This window comes from Tenrec ecaudatus, chromosome 8 (assembly GCF_050624435.1).
Source record: "Tenrec ecaudatus isolate mTenEca1 chromosome 8, mTenEca1.hap1, whole genome shotgun sequence".
NCBI lineage: Eukaryota > Metazoa > Chordata > Mammalia > Afrosoricida > Tenrecidae > Tenrec > Tenrec ecaudatus.
This window is the reverse complement of record NC_134537.1, coordinates 100,100,208-100,115,177: the sequence shown is the minus strand read 5'-3', so window position 1 is coordinate 100,115,177 and position 14,970 is coordinate 100,100,208. Positions and strand designations below refer to the sequence as shown.

Genomic DNA, 14,970 nt, shown 5'->3' with positions numbered 1-14,970 from the left:
TTTTGTAGTTACTGTATATATCCATCACATTTTTATCTTTCGCCTTTTTACAGACTTACATCTTACAGCAATTGCAGTAATAGGCTGTGCAACCCTATTCTTAGGTAGTTGGCCCATCCCCATTAGCCCTCCCACCCATCCCTGGTACGCACATTAAACTTGGTTCTCTATACATTTGCCCCTTCTTGTGTTTTTAATAAAAGTGAGATCATACAAGATTGGTATTGGGTGCCTGACTTTTCACACAAAAAGTTGCGAATTGAGACATGTATCAAGTCTCAATCTCTCCTACTGGCTGAATAGTATTCCACTGTATGTATCACATTATGTTTATCTATTGACGGGCCTTGTGGTTGTTTCCACCTTTTGGCTGTTGTGAATAAAGCTACATGAGCATCTGTGTACATCCCCTTGAGGTTCTTAAAGATCGGCCATATGCAGTGCGATCACTGCATGCATCCCTGAGGAATACTGACCCTTCCCCAAACACACACACACACACACACACACACACACCAGTTACCATCAGGACGTTATGTGTTATTGAGAGAACCTTGATTTACACAAGCCAAAAGTTGCCAATAATAAGTTTTTTAACAGTTCTGCCTACCACTTGTGGAGGCATGGTGGCTTAGTGGATTACGCATTAGACTGCTAACCACAAGGTTAGCAGTTTGAACCCACCAGCTGCTGTATAGGGGAAAGATAAGGCTTTTTCTACTCGTGTAAAAATTTATAGGATAGGTAAAGCTATAGAGACAGTAACTGGATTAATTGTTCCTTAGGGGTATGTCAGAGAGGTTGGGGAGAATGGGGAGCTAATAACAATGAATACAAGAATGAAGACAGTGTTCTAAAACTGACTGTGTGGTGATGATTGTACAACTCCCTCTTGATGTGATTGAACTTGTGAATTGTATGAAATGTGAATTATACGCCAATAACACTGTTGGGATGGGGAGAAATATTTATAGTCTAGGAAACGCACAGGGACAGTTCTGCTCTGTCCTGTAGGATCTCTGTGAGTCTGAGTCCGCAATGGCATGGAATTGTTTTGTTTATTGTTTTGGTTTGCCTACCACTGTAATTAAAATGTCTCAGAAGCCTGAGAATAGAGAGGGAAATTTATGTTCCAAATGGAACTGCTAACAATAGTTAGCAACTAATTTCTTAATTTGTAGATGTAAATTTAGAGAAAGTAAGTAAAGTGCTTCCTCCTGAGTTTAAGGATTTTCAGTGAGAAATACATTAAGATGTTTTAAAATTCATTTTAAGAAATCTCAGATGATGAAACATACAAGTTTCCTCTAGTTCTTTAATGCTTCCTCCCCCCAATATCATGATCCCAATTCCACCTTACAAATTTGGCTAGACTAGAGCATGTACACAGATAAACCCCTCGGGCCAACAATGAGAGTAGAGATACCAGGAGGATTAGTGGAGGGTGGGGGAAGAAAGGGGAAATCAATCACAAGGATCAACCTATATCTCCATCCCAGGGGGACGAACAATGGAAAAGTGGGTGAAGGGTGACGGAGGATGATGTAAACTATGAAAATAATAATCTATAACTTATCAAGGGTTAGTGAAGGAGGACAGGCGAGGGATGGAAGGTGAAGAAATGGGGAGCTGATATCAAGGGCTCAAGTGAAAGAGAATGCTTTGAAAATGATGACGGCAGCATATGTGCAAATGTGCTTGACACACTGGATGAATATATGGATTATGATAAGAGATGTAAGAGCCCCAATAAAAGTACTTTAAAAAAATCTCAGATGATGAAACATACAACTTTCCTTTAGTTCTTTAATGCTTCCTCCCTGCATCCACTATCATGATCCCGATTCTACTTTACAAATCCAGCTAGACCAGAGCATGTACACGGGTACAGATAAGAGCTGGAAACACAGGGAATCCAGGACAGATAAATCCTCGGGACCAATAATGAGAGTAGCCATACTAGGAGGGGAAGGGGAAGGTGGGGGAGGAAGGGGGGAACCGATCAAAATGATCTACACATATCCCCCTCCCTGGGAGATGGACAACAGAAAAGTGGGTGAAGGGAGACATCAGTCAGTGTAAAACATGAAAAAATAATAACAATTTATAAATTGTCAAGGGTTCGGGAGGGAGGGGAGAGGGGGAAATGAGGAGCTGATACCAAGGGCTCAAGTGGAAAGAAAATGTCTTGGAAATGATGATGGCAACAAATGTACAAATGTGCTTGACACAATGGATGGATGGGTGGATTTGATAAAAATCTGTATGAGCCCTCAATAAAATGATTTAAAAAAAAAGAAATCTCAAATACTTTAGTGGGTTATCATAAAGGGATCCAAAGAAACAATGACCTTTAAATACAAGCATCGGTCACACCCACATACACACAAAGATCTCTGCAGCACTGGGTTTTGATGCTTTGTTGTTGGCATTCTTCTCCTGCCCCGCAATTAGCACACAGGAACTCTAATATTCACTAAAAGCCCATGTGTCTATATTACATGTATATATCTAGAAAGGGAGCAAGCCGTTCTCAGAGAATCTGTACACACACACATCAAATTGTCAGCACTTTAAAATGTTCTAGTTTAAGCTATATAGGATCAAAGTGGCAACAGCCACCAGTAAGACAAGGTAGGAACTGTTAGGAGCTGTGAGTTATGTTACTGAGGGAGAAGGGTAAGAATGGTTACCCAACTCAGAGGTTGTCATCGGTGTCACTGAATTGTCCATGCAGAAACTGTTTGATTGGTATCAGTTTTGCTGTGTGTATTCTTAACACCGTAAAAAGGTTTAATTTTTGTGTATTATGTAGTTGTTTTTTTCCATTATTATTAAAAATTTCAAGATCTGCTTCCTTGCCACAAAATCGGAACCAATGGTGCCCGAGGCACTGATAGTGGACATTTTGATCAACGATCTCATAGAGGAAGCAAGGACATACAGATTTTCAAATGCTATGCATTCGACTTTTCTGAGCCAAGGAGGGGGATGAACCCCTGAAGCTATTGCCCAGAGAAACCTTAAACCAAAAATATTCCCTGAAGTCTTTTTAAAACTAAGTAATGTTCCTCACCAATTTCATAATTTAAAAATCATTGGGGAAATAAAAAACTGAATAATGTTTTTTTGTTAGACGCTGTTTTCTCAGGCCATTATGACTCATAGTTGGCCCTGCATACAACAGAACAGACAATGCCTGGCCCTGCACCACCATCCAATCTGCTGTCTTGGTTAAGTCCCTTGTTGCAACTGCTGTGTCAGTTCATCTCAGGAGGAGCCTCTTCTGTGTTGACGACCCTCTATTTTATGGAGCATGAGCTCCTTTTCCAGGGACTCGCCTCTCCTCGTGACATGTTGAAAGTATGTGCATCTCGTCATGGCATCCTTGCTTCCGAGGATTACAGCTGTCCTTTCTCTCAGACAAATTTGTTCAAGTGATAGTTTAGCTGAACTAGTAAAAATGTCTGCCTCGCAGCATTGTGCTCTTTCACAAACTGTTTAGAAGGTCACTGTGAGTCAAACGGAGTTTGGAGTTTTGGGGCATGGGATCTAATAGACAAGAGCAACTTCAGAGAACCTTTGGGAGCAGTAGGCAGTGAGGGAGGAGCAGCTCAGAAAGGGAGGAGGGGGAGTTGCATAGTGTGAAGAACTGGTTTCTCTTTTGCTGTGTGTATTTTCAACAATGAAATTAATTTTATAAGGAAAAAATGTCAAGACTATATAAGAAAGAAAATAGTAAAATGAAAAGTTCTCTAGACACATCCTGATTTAATGGTGACCAGTATTTTGCTACTTTTACTTTCTGTTTTTAAATCCTTTTGACATATAGTTAAGTCAATCCCAGATAACATGCATCGAGAACATGAAAAAGATTAAAGTATTTTTAATTACAGTAGACTGAAATGGTAAATGTTTTGTTCTGTACATATTTATCACATTTTTAATTACACTTTTTAAAATACTATAGTTAAACATACTGTATATACTTGAGTATAAGCCGACCTGCATGTCAGCCGAGGCACCTAATTTTACCACAAAAAGGCATAAAAAATGTGCTGAAAAACTCAGCTTATACAAGAGTATATACGGTGTGTGTGTATATATATATATATTTAATACTTTTATTGGGGGCTCTTACATCTCATCACAATCCATAAATTCCTCCAATGTGTCAAGCACATTTGCATAAATGCCAGCATCATTTTCTTTTTTTTTTTTAATTTTAACAATTTATTGGGGCTCATACAATTCTTTTCACAGTTCATATATATACATACATCAATTGTATAAAGCACATCTGTACAGTCTTTGCCCTAATCATTTTTTTAGCATCATCATTTTCAAAGCATTCTTTTCCCACTTGAGCCCCTGATATCAGCTCCCTGTATATACGGTATATTGAATGAAAAACAACTTGAATTGGATATTTGTGGATTATCTGAAGTATCTCTGTAAAATACAGTGTTTAAGCCATTGAATAATTCCAACCATAAAGGAATCGGGGTGGGGGTGGGGAAGATAAGGGAATGCTTTAAAGAAAGACTATTTCTGTGATGATTGGCATTTGGATCTTAGATTAGGATTAGAAAGTAGGATTACATTAATGAGATTAGACCATCTTGAATACTATGAAAACAACCACTTTACTCAATTTTTGAGGCTAGTCTATTGTATCAGATCTTTTAAGACATATTATCTTAATTTGTACTTTAAAGAAATCCTCTCATCCATACCCTCCTAATACTTTCAGCATTTCCCCCAGTAAGAAGAAGTCCCTGCAAGGGAACTTTTAAGCTTTGGACCAGTGAAGGAAAGAAGGTAATCAGTGTGGTTTCCTGGCACAATTTAGCAACACAGGTCCTAGAAAAACCCAACTCTGTGTTGCTTTATGATACTGTGCCCCCAAATAGCAACTATTTTATTTTAAGACCAGTTTGGGGTCCGATCTTTTCCATTTTTCCATTTGGTTAGTTGTTTTGGTTACAGAGAGGTAGTTATGGTAGTTTTCCCATTTAATATAATTTAATATCCCATTTAATTGAGAGAGTCTGATCATTTAGTTTTGGTTTTTAACTTCCATTTGAAAACTTCACAAAAGAACAGAATGGTGCCAACTACCATTAGTGAACATTTTGTTCAATGATTCTGTAGCAAAATCCTGATCAAGGGGGGCAGGATTTTGAACAGATTTTCTAATTCTTCTTGAATTCAGACGTTCTATAGCTGGAGAGGCTGATAAACTCCTGAAGCTATTGCTTGAGGATCATATTTGAACCAAAAATCTCCCTGAAGTCTTCTTAAAGCCCAATAATGGTTTAATTTAACTAGTAAAGAAAGCCTTTTAAGATCTATGTAAAAAAAAATCTATCTGTGGTGGCTCACCTAGACCACAGCAACTTAAAAGATAGGTAGGGCGTTTATGTTAATGGAGGAGGGACGACTAGGAAACGGAGTGTGAGAATGGCTCTCAAGCAAAACACATAATCAGGGTCACTGAACTGTACCATGTAGAAGCTGGAACTGGTGTGTGTTTTGCTGTATATATTCTCAACAGCAAAAGCAAACTAAAATACAAAGCAAAAACTTCACATCTGCTTTCTGCAAGAAATTCTGACATGAAAACATTAGGCATTTGGTATCAAAAGATTCTTCCAAACCAACGTTAACTTTCAAAATTTTGACACCTTATCCATATAGTTGACAACACTTTAATATACCTGACAGCTGAGCATCTGTTTAGTCCTTTCCTAGCTTGCTTGACTTGTGAAAATTGCCGTCCATGCCCCTTGGATAATGAACCATCTACCAGTGGCGGTCCGACATACTTATTTTAAGGTTTAGTGCAAGCTGCTGTCTTGGAGGTTGTGCTGCCATTCGGGCTGAATGTTCACAGACCAGCTGCCATCGAGATGATTCTGACACATGGTGACCCCATGAATGGCCCCCATGAGTAGAACTGTGCTTCACAGGGTTTTCGGTGGCTGTTTTTTTTTTGTTTTTTTAAGTGGATTGTAGGTCCTTCTTTCATGGCAAACCTTTCAGTTAACAAGCAACCAAACACATTAACCGTTTTTGTACCACCCAGGGACTGCTGTGCCAGACCTATCAAAACTCACTGCCGTCGAGTCTATTGGGACTGTTAGCAACCCTGTAGACAGACAGAGTAGAACTACTCTCGTGGCTTTCCCAGGCTGTAAACCTCTGCAAAAGAAAGCCTCCTCTTTCTCCCTCGGAGAGGCTAGTGGATTTGAAGTGCTGACCTTGTGGTTAGCAGCCCAACACGATGTAACCCACTGTGGCTCCTTGTGTCGGACTTTAAAGATGCTTAATAAAAACAAAGCAGGTAGACCTTACAGTTTGCCCTTAGTTGATGGAGAATATTCAGCAATGCCAAAAAAGATAATTCTTTAATAATAGTCGTTTTTGTTTTGTTTTTATTTTAGAATCACAAGAAGATGATGAACAGCTGGTAGCAGAAGTGGTTGCAAAATGTTCATCTAAGACTTGCCCTAAACCTTCAGAAAATGGAGCACTGAAAACAGCCCTTGTTTCTCATCCAGTCAAGGATGTCAAAGAAGAACCTGAACATGATAGTAGCAAAGTTTCCATAGTGAGGCCATTTTCAATAGAAACCAAGGATTCTGCACATGTCTCCGCAGCACTGGGGACAAATACGTCTCATGGCTTTGTAACTGCATTCTCAGAGGGGCCTCTGCCCTCTGGTGCACCAGAAGCCACCCAGGACAAGGCAATGACAAATGGCAACATGGGAGCTACACTTGAGGGCACCACAGAAGCTGATCTAAAGACTGGAATCTCCTGTTCAGAGTCAGCCCCCACCAGAAGCAAGCTAAGAAAGCCCAAACCTGTCTTCCCGAGGAAAAAAACGAATAGCGCAGAGTTCTCAGAAACAGAAGCTGTGCTGGAGGGCACTCCTCTCCCCAAAGCATCCCATCTGGTCAGTCTGGAGGAAATGGATGGAAACACAAATTCTTTGCCTGGAGGTGCCAAGATCCAGAAATCTCCCATGGAAGCTAAAGAGACTTCAGGCATTCTCAACAATGATACCAACGATTCAGGGGTGGAGTTACCAGAAGAGTCTAGAGGCTCCCCTCGGAAACTGGAGTTTGATTTCACAGAAGATGTGGAAAAGCTAGAGCCCAAGAAAGCCCTTCCAAGGAAACTGGGCCGGAAGCTGGGTAACAAACTGACTCCCAAGACACAGAAAGATGGTGTTGGTAAACCAGTAGGTGCCAAAGGTGGAGACCAGCCTTCAGAGCCCAAAGCAGAAGATTCTTCTGCCCCCCACACATCGTCTAAGCTGGAGCCTCGCCAGTGGGATGACCCCAACTTTAATTCTTTTGAAGGCCGCTCTCTGCAAGACTCCCCACCCTTTTCCTCTCAGGGCTCCTATCACTTTGATCCAGATAACTATGATGAGTCCATGGATCCCTTTAAACCAACTACAACATTAACAAGCGACGACTTTTGTTCTTCCACTGGTAATCATGTTAATGAAATCTTAGAATCACCCAAGAAGGCAAAGTCGCGTTTAATAACGTGAGTGGCGATGGGTGCTGGGTGGTGGTGTGTTCTGTGTATTCTCTGGGGGCTTGGCAGCCAGGTCTCTTTACTCCAGGGAACTGACTGTGTCTTTGAGGTACAGCAGGGCGGACACAAAGCTTACAACATTGTTTAGTGCTGTTGTGTGGGATCAGAAATAGCATGTTTCATTTTAGATTTCTGCCTTGATTTTGGAGAATCCTAATCTTTGCCTCTTTCCCCCTACCCACCCTGGAGATCTTTTTCCTATTAAATATACAGAGAGTGAGATGGGTAGATCAAGGCTCGGTGGCTTTTAGAAATCCCATCTGGGCTATTAGAATTCCTTTTGTGAGCAAAATGTAAGTTGGTGGTAGCCATAATATGCAGATAAAACAAAAATTCCGAGTCTGGCATCAGTAGCATGAGGAAAATGGCCGTAGAGCGCACCTCCGAGTCTTCCCACTTGCACAGAAAGCTACACCACTGGTCCTTGGTGAGAGTTCTACCTGGTTCTGTAGTCTGTGGGTCCATCAGCGAGGTGGTTCCTCTCCAGTAAGCATCAGGAATGTTTAAATCTGATAAGTTAGTCTTTTCTTGTGTACGGTCTACAAGCCCTCTCCTAACACCCAGTTGTTTCTCATGGGAAATGTGGAGCCACCTCTTTTGTGTGGCCTGTGGAGTTCGCAGAGTAACCACTGGGGGCAAGTGTCATTTTAACTTTCTTAGGAATGCAAATCCAGTGCTGTGTTGTCAGTTCAGGTTCATAGCCACCCTAGAGGCCAGAGTAGAGGCCCTCAGAGGGAATCCAAGGCTGTAAGCTGTACCGAAGCAGACTGCTGCCACACCTTCAAGAGAGGTGGCTTGATCAAACCACCAGTCTTTAGCTGGCAGCCAAAGGCTCTAACCATTGTGCCAGTCAGATGCCTTTGTTACAAGGTTACCATCTCGCAACAATGAAACCGAGTGGGGAACAGTATGTCCCTTTGTTCCCTATGATTTTTTTTTTTGCTTAAAAATAGATATACAGAAAGCCCAGTGACTTGGAAGGTGAAATATGAAAAGGAAGAATGAAAGAAGTATCACATACCATGCTTTTAGTTGTCGCTAAAGAGAAAGCCGCAGGGTGGCATAGATGAGCTATTAATGGAAAAGTTAGTGGTGCCACACCTCAGAAGAAAAGAGTCGGCCGCCTGCTCTCAAAAGGTCACAGCCATGAAACCCTCTGCAGTAGTTCTGCCCTCGACACTCGGGGGCTCCTGGCGTTGGAATCTCCTCCGTAGCAGCCGCTGCGGTGGTAGTGCTATCGATCAGTCGGAATACACTTTCCACCCTCAGTATTGCAGAAATGTCAGCTGGCTGGATTGGTGCATTTTATCGGAGAGAGCGGGACATTTCCAGAGGTTCAAAATGAAGTACTCATTTTAGGGCGCCCAGGTGGCACAGGCATCACTGCAGTCTGAAAGGTCAGCAGTTCAAACCCATCAGCTGCTTCTCTGAAGAAAGACAGGACTTTCTACTCTCATAAAGAGTCACAGTCTTGGAAACACACAGGAGCGGTTTTACCCTGTCCGCTAGGGTCACTGAGTCGGCATTGACTCGATGGCAGTGAAGCCCATGTTAGGACCAAGAAGGCTGAACTGTGTGGCAGGCTGCTGTTGGGCAACAGCCGACTAGCCCCCGGTGTGTGTTCAGGCGGGGTGGGGGGTGGTGGAATGCAATCAGTAGTTCTTGATCCGATCCTTGAGCTTGGGTTACATATGAATAGTGAAACAGTTGCTGGTAAAGATTATTGATCAGTATCCTCCAAGTGTTCTCTTGCAGCTTTTAAGATTAGCTCGCTATGTCTGGGCAGCACTTGGGGAGGTGGGGTGTTGGACACTGCTATGCCGCTTCCTCCTCTACGTCTAGGCCCTCCCTCTGCCTACCGACAGTCACCTGGCAGCCTTCCTGTGGGTGCCTGTAGGAGTGCATATGTAGCCGGGGCATCCATGCTGTGAGTGGGCAAGATTCAACCAGGAGCAAAGGCAGGGCCCTCTATTCCTCACTCTTCATTCAGGAACACAAAGTGCTCTCTTTTGAACAAGCAGCATTTTGCCCCTATTATTGTTTTTGATGAATGAACTTGATCTGATGGATCCTGTGATAGATTTCACCCCACCTCTTCTTCAATGGCTGTGCAAGCAAAACTCCTGTTTCCTTTCTCTTTCTGCAGAGAGAGGGGCAGAACCCTGTGGGACATGATTTTAGCTAGCGGACCCTTTCATTTGTAGGGAAGACAGGAAACAAACACGTGGTGGTAGAATCCAGTCGGGAGACAGGCGTTTGTTCTGTTACTGGTTTACGTGTGCGGCTTCTCAGAGTCTCCTCCTGTATGATGGGGACCCCATAACATGATTAGAGTTGTGCAGACACAGTAAGGTAAACTATGAAACCATTTTAAGCAGCATCATGATAAACACCCTAGGAAAAAAGCAGATAAATAAGGGAGCTTCAAAAAGCTTGCAGAAAAATGTAATCAAACAATATTAGAACTTTCCCATGAGCTTTTTGAAGTCTCCTTTTATGTTCAAGTCTATTTTTATTTATACATGACCTGAATAACCACATATTCGTGTAAATGTTCTCAATAGTGAAATGCCATTTTTATGCAGTTATAGGTGTGGGATGTTTTCTTTCCATCTCTAAGTCTGTGTGGTAGCCCTGAATGTGTCCAGAGTTGACGTTCCCAAGAGCCATTCACTCACCAGTGGTAGCATGCATGAATATTGCCATTTTTAATTTGTCTATCACTTCATAGAAACAACTTTACAAACTTTACATCGACCAGACTTGGAGGGGAATATTCCAGTCTTCACATGATTTTTTTTTTCTCCATCTGTCTCTTTGCTGTCTAATTTTGTTGGTGCCTCAGGACTACTGAACAAGTGAAATTTCTCTGTTTTCTGTTGTAAGTACTCCGGCCATTGTTTCTCTTTGTCTCTGGGTCCGAGGACCATGTTCTCCCTGACTCGTCCCCAGACCTTCCCTCCATGGCATGTGGCTTCCATTTCTGAGTTTGACCTGCTGGTTTTTTTGCACCTCATTTGCCACATCATGAGACAGCTCAGCCTTGCATTTGCCTGTACCTAAAGGGGCGGGGACCACCCTACCTTAGGTGCAAGAGCTTGTGCTCCCTGGCTTGGCACACATCACGTGGCACTTGGATGAGACTAAGTGCTGGCTTGGCCTCAATCCGAAGAGCATCGTCTTGGTGGCTTTTGAGGGACTGCTCTGTTGTTTAATGTGGGGAATGGCTGGCGTTTCGCTAAGATCAGGTTGTTGCTGCCTTAAAGGAACGGGGCTGGTTAATGGAGGCAACTCAAGTCCGATGGCGGGTAGCCCTGATTAGTAAGAGGATTAGGCAAAGAAGATGGAACTGGTCGCCAGTATGCGCTTTCTGCTAACTGGGTGCTTGGCTTTAGTTTTACACACACAACACAAAGATGTAAACAATTTTTGTTTGGTTGATTTTTGGTGGCATGGTATTTTCATCAGCAATTCTGAGTTTGTTAAAGCCACAGACTCCAAACTTGCCCTACAGTCACCAGTCATGCGTTGATCTAAGCATCCCGGGTGGTCTGTGCTTTCCCCAGTCCTGGGCTCCTCACGGTATGCGGTGTGTCTCTTCCATCTCTGACTTACTAGCCATGATCATGGTTTACACAAATATGTTTGCTTTTCCACATTTTCCTCTGTTAGTACTCAGGTCTAGGTGGGAGCTGTCGTACCAGACTTTGGTGGCTTTTAGTGCAATAAAGTACTTTTAAAGAATCTGGTCAAGCGTGGTGATTTCACTAAAGAATGTCAAAGCCAAGCACGTAAGGCTGGGACGAATGGAAGTGCAATAGATGCCGGGGCTGCGCCCTAGATGCTTTTTGATGGTGTGTGATCAAACATTGGGCTCATCGTACTTTGGGGTTTGACATCACGGAAGCCATCAAGGGGCCTATTGGGAGGAGGAGCCCCGCCGTAGTGCCCCTGCTTAACCTGTCCCTCAGAAGGAAGAACCTCAGGTTTGAGAGGTGTTTCCATGCCGAGTCTGTAGATGTGTGACTTGTGTGATGCTGTGCGCTTCAGCTTCTACCTGCACATACTGCTAGCTACGCTCCATCCCGTGCTTCAGACCTGCACCCCGTGACCCCAGACTGACCTCTTGATTTTTTTTTTCCAGGAGTGGCTGTAAGGTGAAGAAAGGTGAAACTCAGTCTCTTGCTCTGGATTCGTGCTCTCAGGTAAGTCTGTACCTGCTGCTGCAATGCCTCAGACTTCTGGTTCCCAAATGAATAGCACACAGGGGAAGAGGGCCCAGAAGTTTCCTTTGAGTACTTAAGAGAAGCAATGGCCAGATCCTTCATTTCCTAGAATGAGCTGAGAAGGCACCCTGAGGACAAAGGAACCCTTCCACAATTACTTGTTTCCCACAGTTTAAAAAAAGATAAAGTTCCTTCTCACTCAGTCTAAATTTCACCAGGATGCACTCCCACAATGTGTGAAAGGCTCAGAGGTGCCAAGCAAAGGGAAGAGTAGGTGCTAAGAAAGGGATCGACTCTAATGACCAGATAACATTGATTATTATTATTATTATTTAAGTAAAATGATTTTCCAGTTCAACATACTAGGAAGACTTGAGTTAACAACTGATAGAAACTCACGCCATCGAGTTGATGTGAACTCATAATGACTCTATAGGACAGGGTAGAATTTCCCATGTGGGTTTCTGAGACTCCTTTCTCCCCTGGAGCTGCTAGTGGTTTCAAACTGCTGACTTGAATTAGCCATCTTGCTCATTACCACTACACCACCAGGGCTCCTCATGTCAACTGATAGACCATTAAAAATAGCTGTTGATGATAGAATGTTCTGCTACATAACTTAAAATAAGGTTTCCTATTGATTATAATGGTAGACATGAAAACTGAGAAAATATAATTGGTGCTAATCATTTCTTCTCTGTAGTAATAAATACGAGCCCATGAACTAATCAGGAAACACAAAAACCAGTACTCGTTCAACTGCAAGATCCATTTTTAACACAACTTTGCTTTTGTGTTGATGGTACTTAACACAAGTTGCGTTAATATTTTAAATTGTACATTAGTACTTTTAATGATAACTTCTAGGAGGGAAAATTAACAATGTGGAAAAAATTAACACTTAATGGTCTCAATTAAAGTTTCTAAATTTAATAAAAATTAAAGTATTTTAAACAACTAAAACAAGACCTTGAAAAGACTTTCATACATGCAAATGTGTTTCATTAGGGTCATTTCTTGATGGAATGGAAATAAAAATTTAGAGAGGAAAATGATGTAAAATGTTCATGAAAGCACATATTCATGTATATTTAATATGGGCCACAGGGTGTCAGATCACTAGATTGCATTTCACAAAGCCGTTATTTAGACCATTGGTACCAAAATTTATTAGGCCTACCACCCCCTTTTCAGAAAACAAACAAAAAAACCTGATTAAATACGCCATTGGCAGTTAAAAACGTGTTTAGCGTAGCCCACGTTCTAGGGTAAAAGCGTAGGCATCTGTTTACTTGCTTTCTCAGCCTCTCCGAATCGTTCCAGAGTGCGTGTGCGTGGACACACACACACACAGGGACAGGATCACTGATTTAGAAAAGGACAAATTACAACCTGTATAGTTAGATAGTTTACATTAAAAGTCTTAGATGTCACTTGAAATACGATGTGATACGTGGAGCTTCACAACAATTGTTGGAGATATGAAAGCAAACAATTTGGAGTTACTGTCTTGAACTGCTACTTGAATTGCCTGGGTAATAAATTTAGGGCGGAAAAACTTGGTGTTCCAATTAGAGACATAGGCTCCAACAACACAAGAGCTAGGAAGACTCCAGCGCCCCATCTTTGTTTTACATGTATCCATGGTTGATGGTATTGAACATCCGGCCAGAATGGGGGACCCGTTCCAGAGATGCCATTGTTTGCTGAAAATAATAATTAAAAATATTTTAATAAATTGTTATAAAAATATTTTAGTATATTAAATTTTTGGTTAGTTTCCATAGCAAATTAGGTTCTCATTTGACAATTTCTTTTTTTTTTAATCATTTTATTGGGGGCTCGTACAACTCTTATCACAATCTACACATCCATCCATTGTGTCAAGCACATTTGTACATTTGTTGCCATCATCATTCTCAAAACATTTGCTTTCTACTTGAGCCCTTGGTATCAGCTCCTCATTTTTTCCCCTCCCTCATGAACCCTTGATAATTTATAAATTATGATTATTTTGTCCTGTCTTACATTGTCCCATGTCTCCTTTCACCCACTTTTCTGTTGTCTGTCCCCCAGGGAGGGGGTTCTATGTAGATCATTGTGATCGGTTCCTCCCTCATTTGACAATGTCTACAGAAATTGTTCGGGAACATTCATTTCATTTTCTCTTGTTTCATCCTTCTTCCTTGCATTCTGGTTGTTTTGTTTCCAGTGCTGTAGTTTCTCTGCCCCCTTACCTTCCCTGTTTGTTTTTATGTAATTATTGACCTTTTAGTCTTGTGTGTGTGTATAGAGAGAGAGTGGGGGAGAGAGAGAGAGACTTAAGTGGCATGGCTGACTCTACTTCAAGAAATAAGCTCATGGGAGGGATAAAAAGAAGAGCTGATACCAAGGGCTCAACTAGAAAGTAAATGTTTAGAAAATAATGGTGGCAACATATGGACAAATGTACTTGATACAATTGATGTATGGACTGCTATAATAGCTGTAAGAACCTCCAATAAAGTCTTTTAATAAATAAAAACGAAACATAAATAGAAAATAATAGGAATAAAAAAGAACATACCATGAGATACAAAGGACATTTTCATGAAAGGATCAATATACAACTTCATGATAATAAATTAAATTTGGAGAAAAAAGAAATCCGCTTCTTCTCAGTCATATTTCGAGCGGGGGCCGTCGACTCCAGGAGCCCGTCCTCTGGCACTGTCTCTGACAATGTTCTGCTTGCACTCATTAGGCCTTCGGTATCTGACAGTGTTTGGGAGCTGGACATAAGGATTTTAGCAGCTCCTTTCTCCAAAGTGGGCAGCCTAGTCTTTAAATGTGTATATTTTAATGGAGCACCACACTCACAGTTGGTTTCTTATCTGCGGCATTTCCCAGGATGAAGGAGCAGCGCTCTCCGAGATTTCCGACATTTCCAATAGGGATGGCCGTGCTACTGATGAAGAGAAGCTGGCGTCCAACACTTCTGGTCAGAAGCCAGCCCGGCCCGAGGTGAAAGGTGAGCCAGAGGAAGACCTGGAGTACTTTGAATGTTCCAATGTTCCTGTGTCTACCGTAAATCATGCGTTTTCATCCTCAGAAGCAGGTATGGAAATATATCTTCATCTTTCTAACGCAC

General features: G+C 41.9%; 1 protein-coding gene across 12 annotated transcripts in view; it reads left to right on the top strand.

The window, feature by feature from the left end:
* TACC1 (transforming acidic coiled-coil containing protein 1) overlaps positions 1 to 14,970 on the top strand; it is a 140,266-nt gene that overhangs the window by 96,762 nt on the left and 28,534 nt on the right. For 6 of the 12 annotated variants that reach the window (XM_075556654.1, XM_075556650.1, XM_075556648.1 and 3 more), the window contains 3 exons: positions 6,447 to 7,563; positions 11,759 to 11,819; positions 14,730 to 14,937. In XM_075556654.1, coding sequence (XP_075412769.1) covers positions 6,755 to 7,563; positions 11,759 to 11,819; positions 14,730 to 14,937 — 1,078 coding nt within the window. In that variant the 5' untranslated portion in view covers positions 6,447 to 6,754. The remainder of the gene's footprint in view (positions 1 to 6,446; positions 7,564 to 11,758; positions 11,820 to 14,729; positions 14,938 to 14,970) is intronic. The other 6 variants (XM_075556652.1, XM_075556651.1, XM_075556649.1 and 3 more) reach the window with 3 other exon arrangements.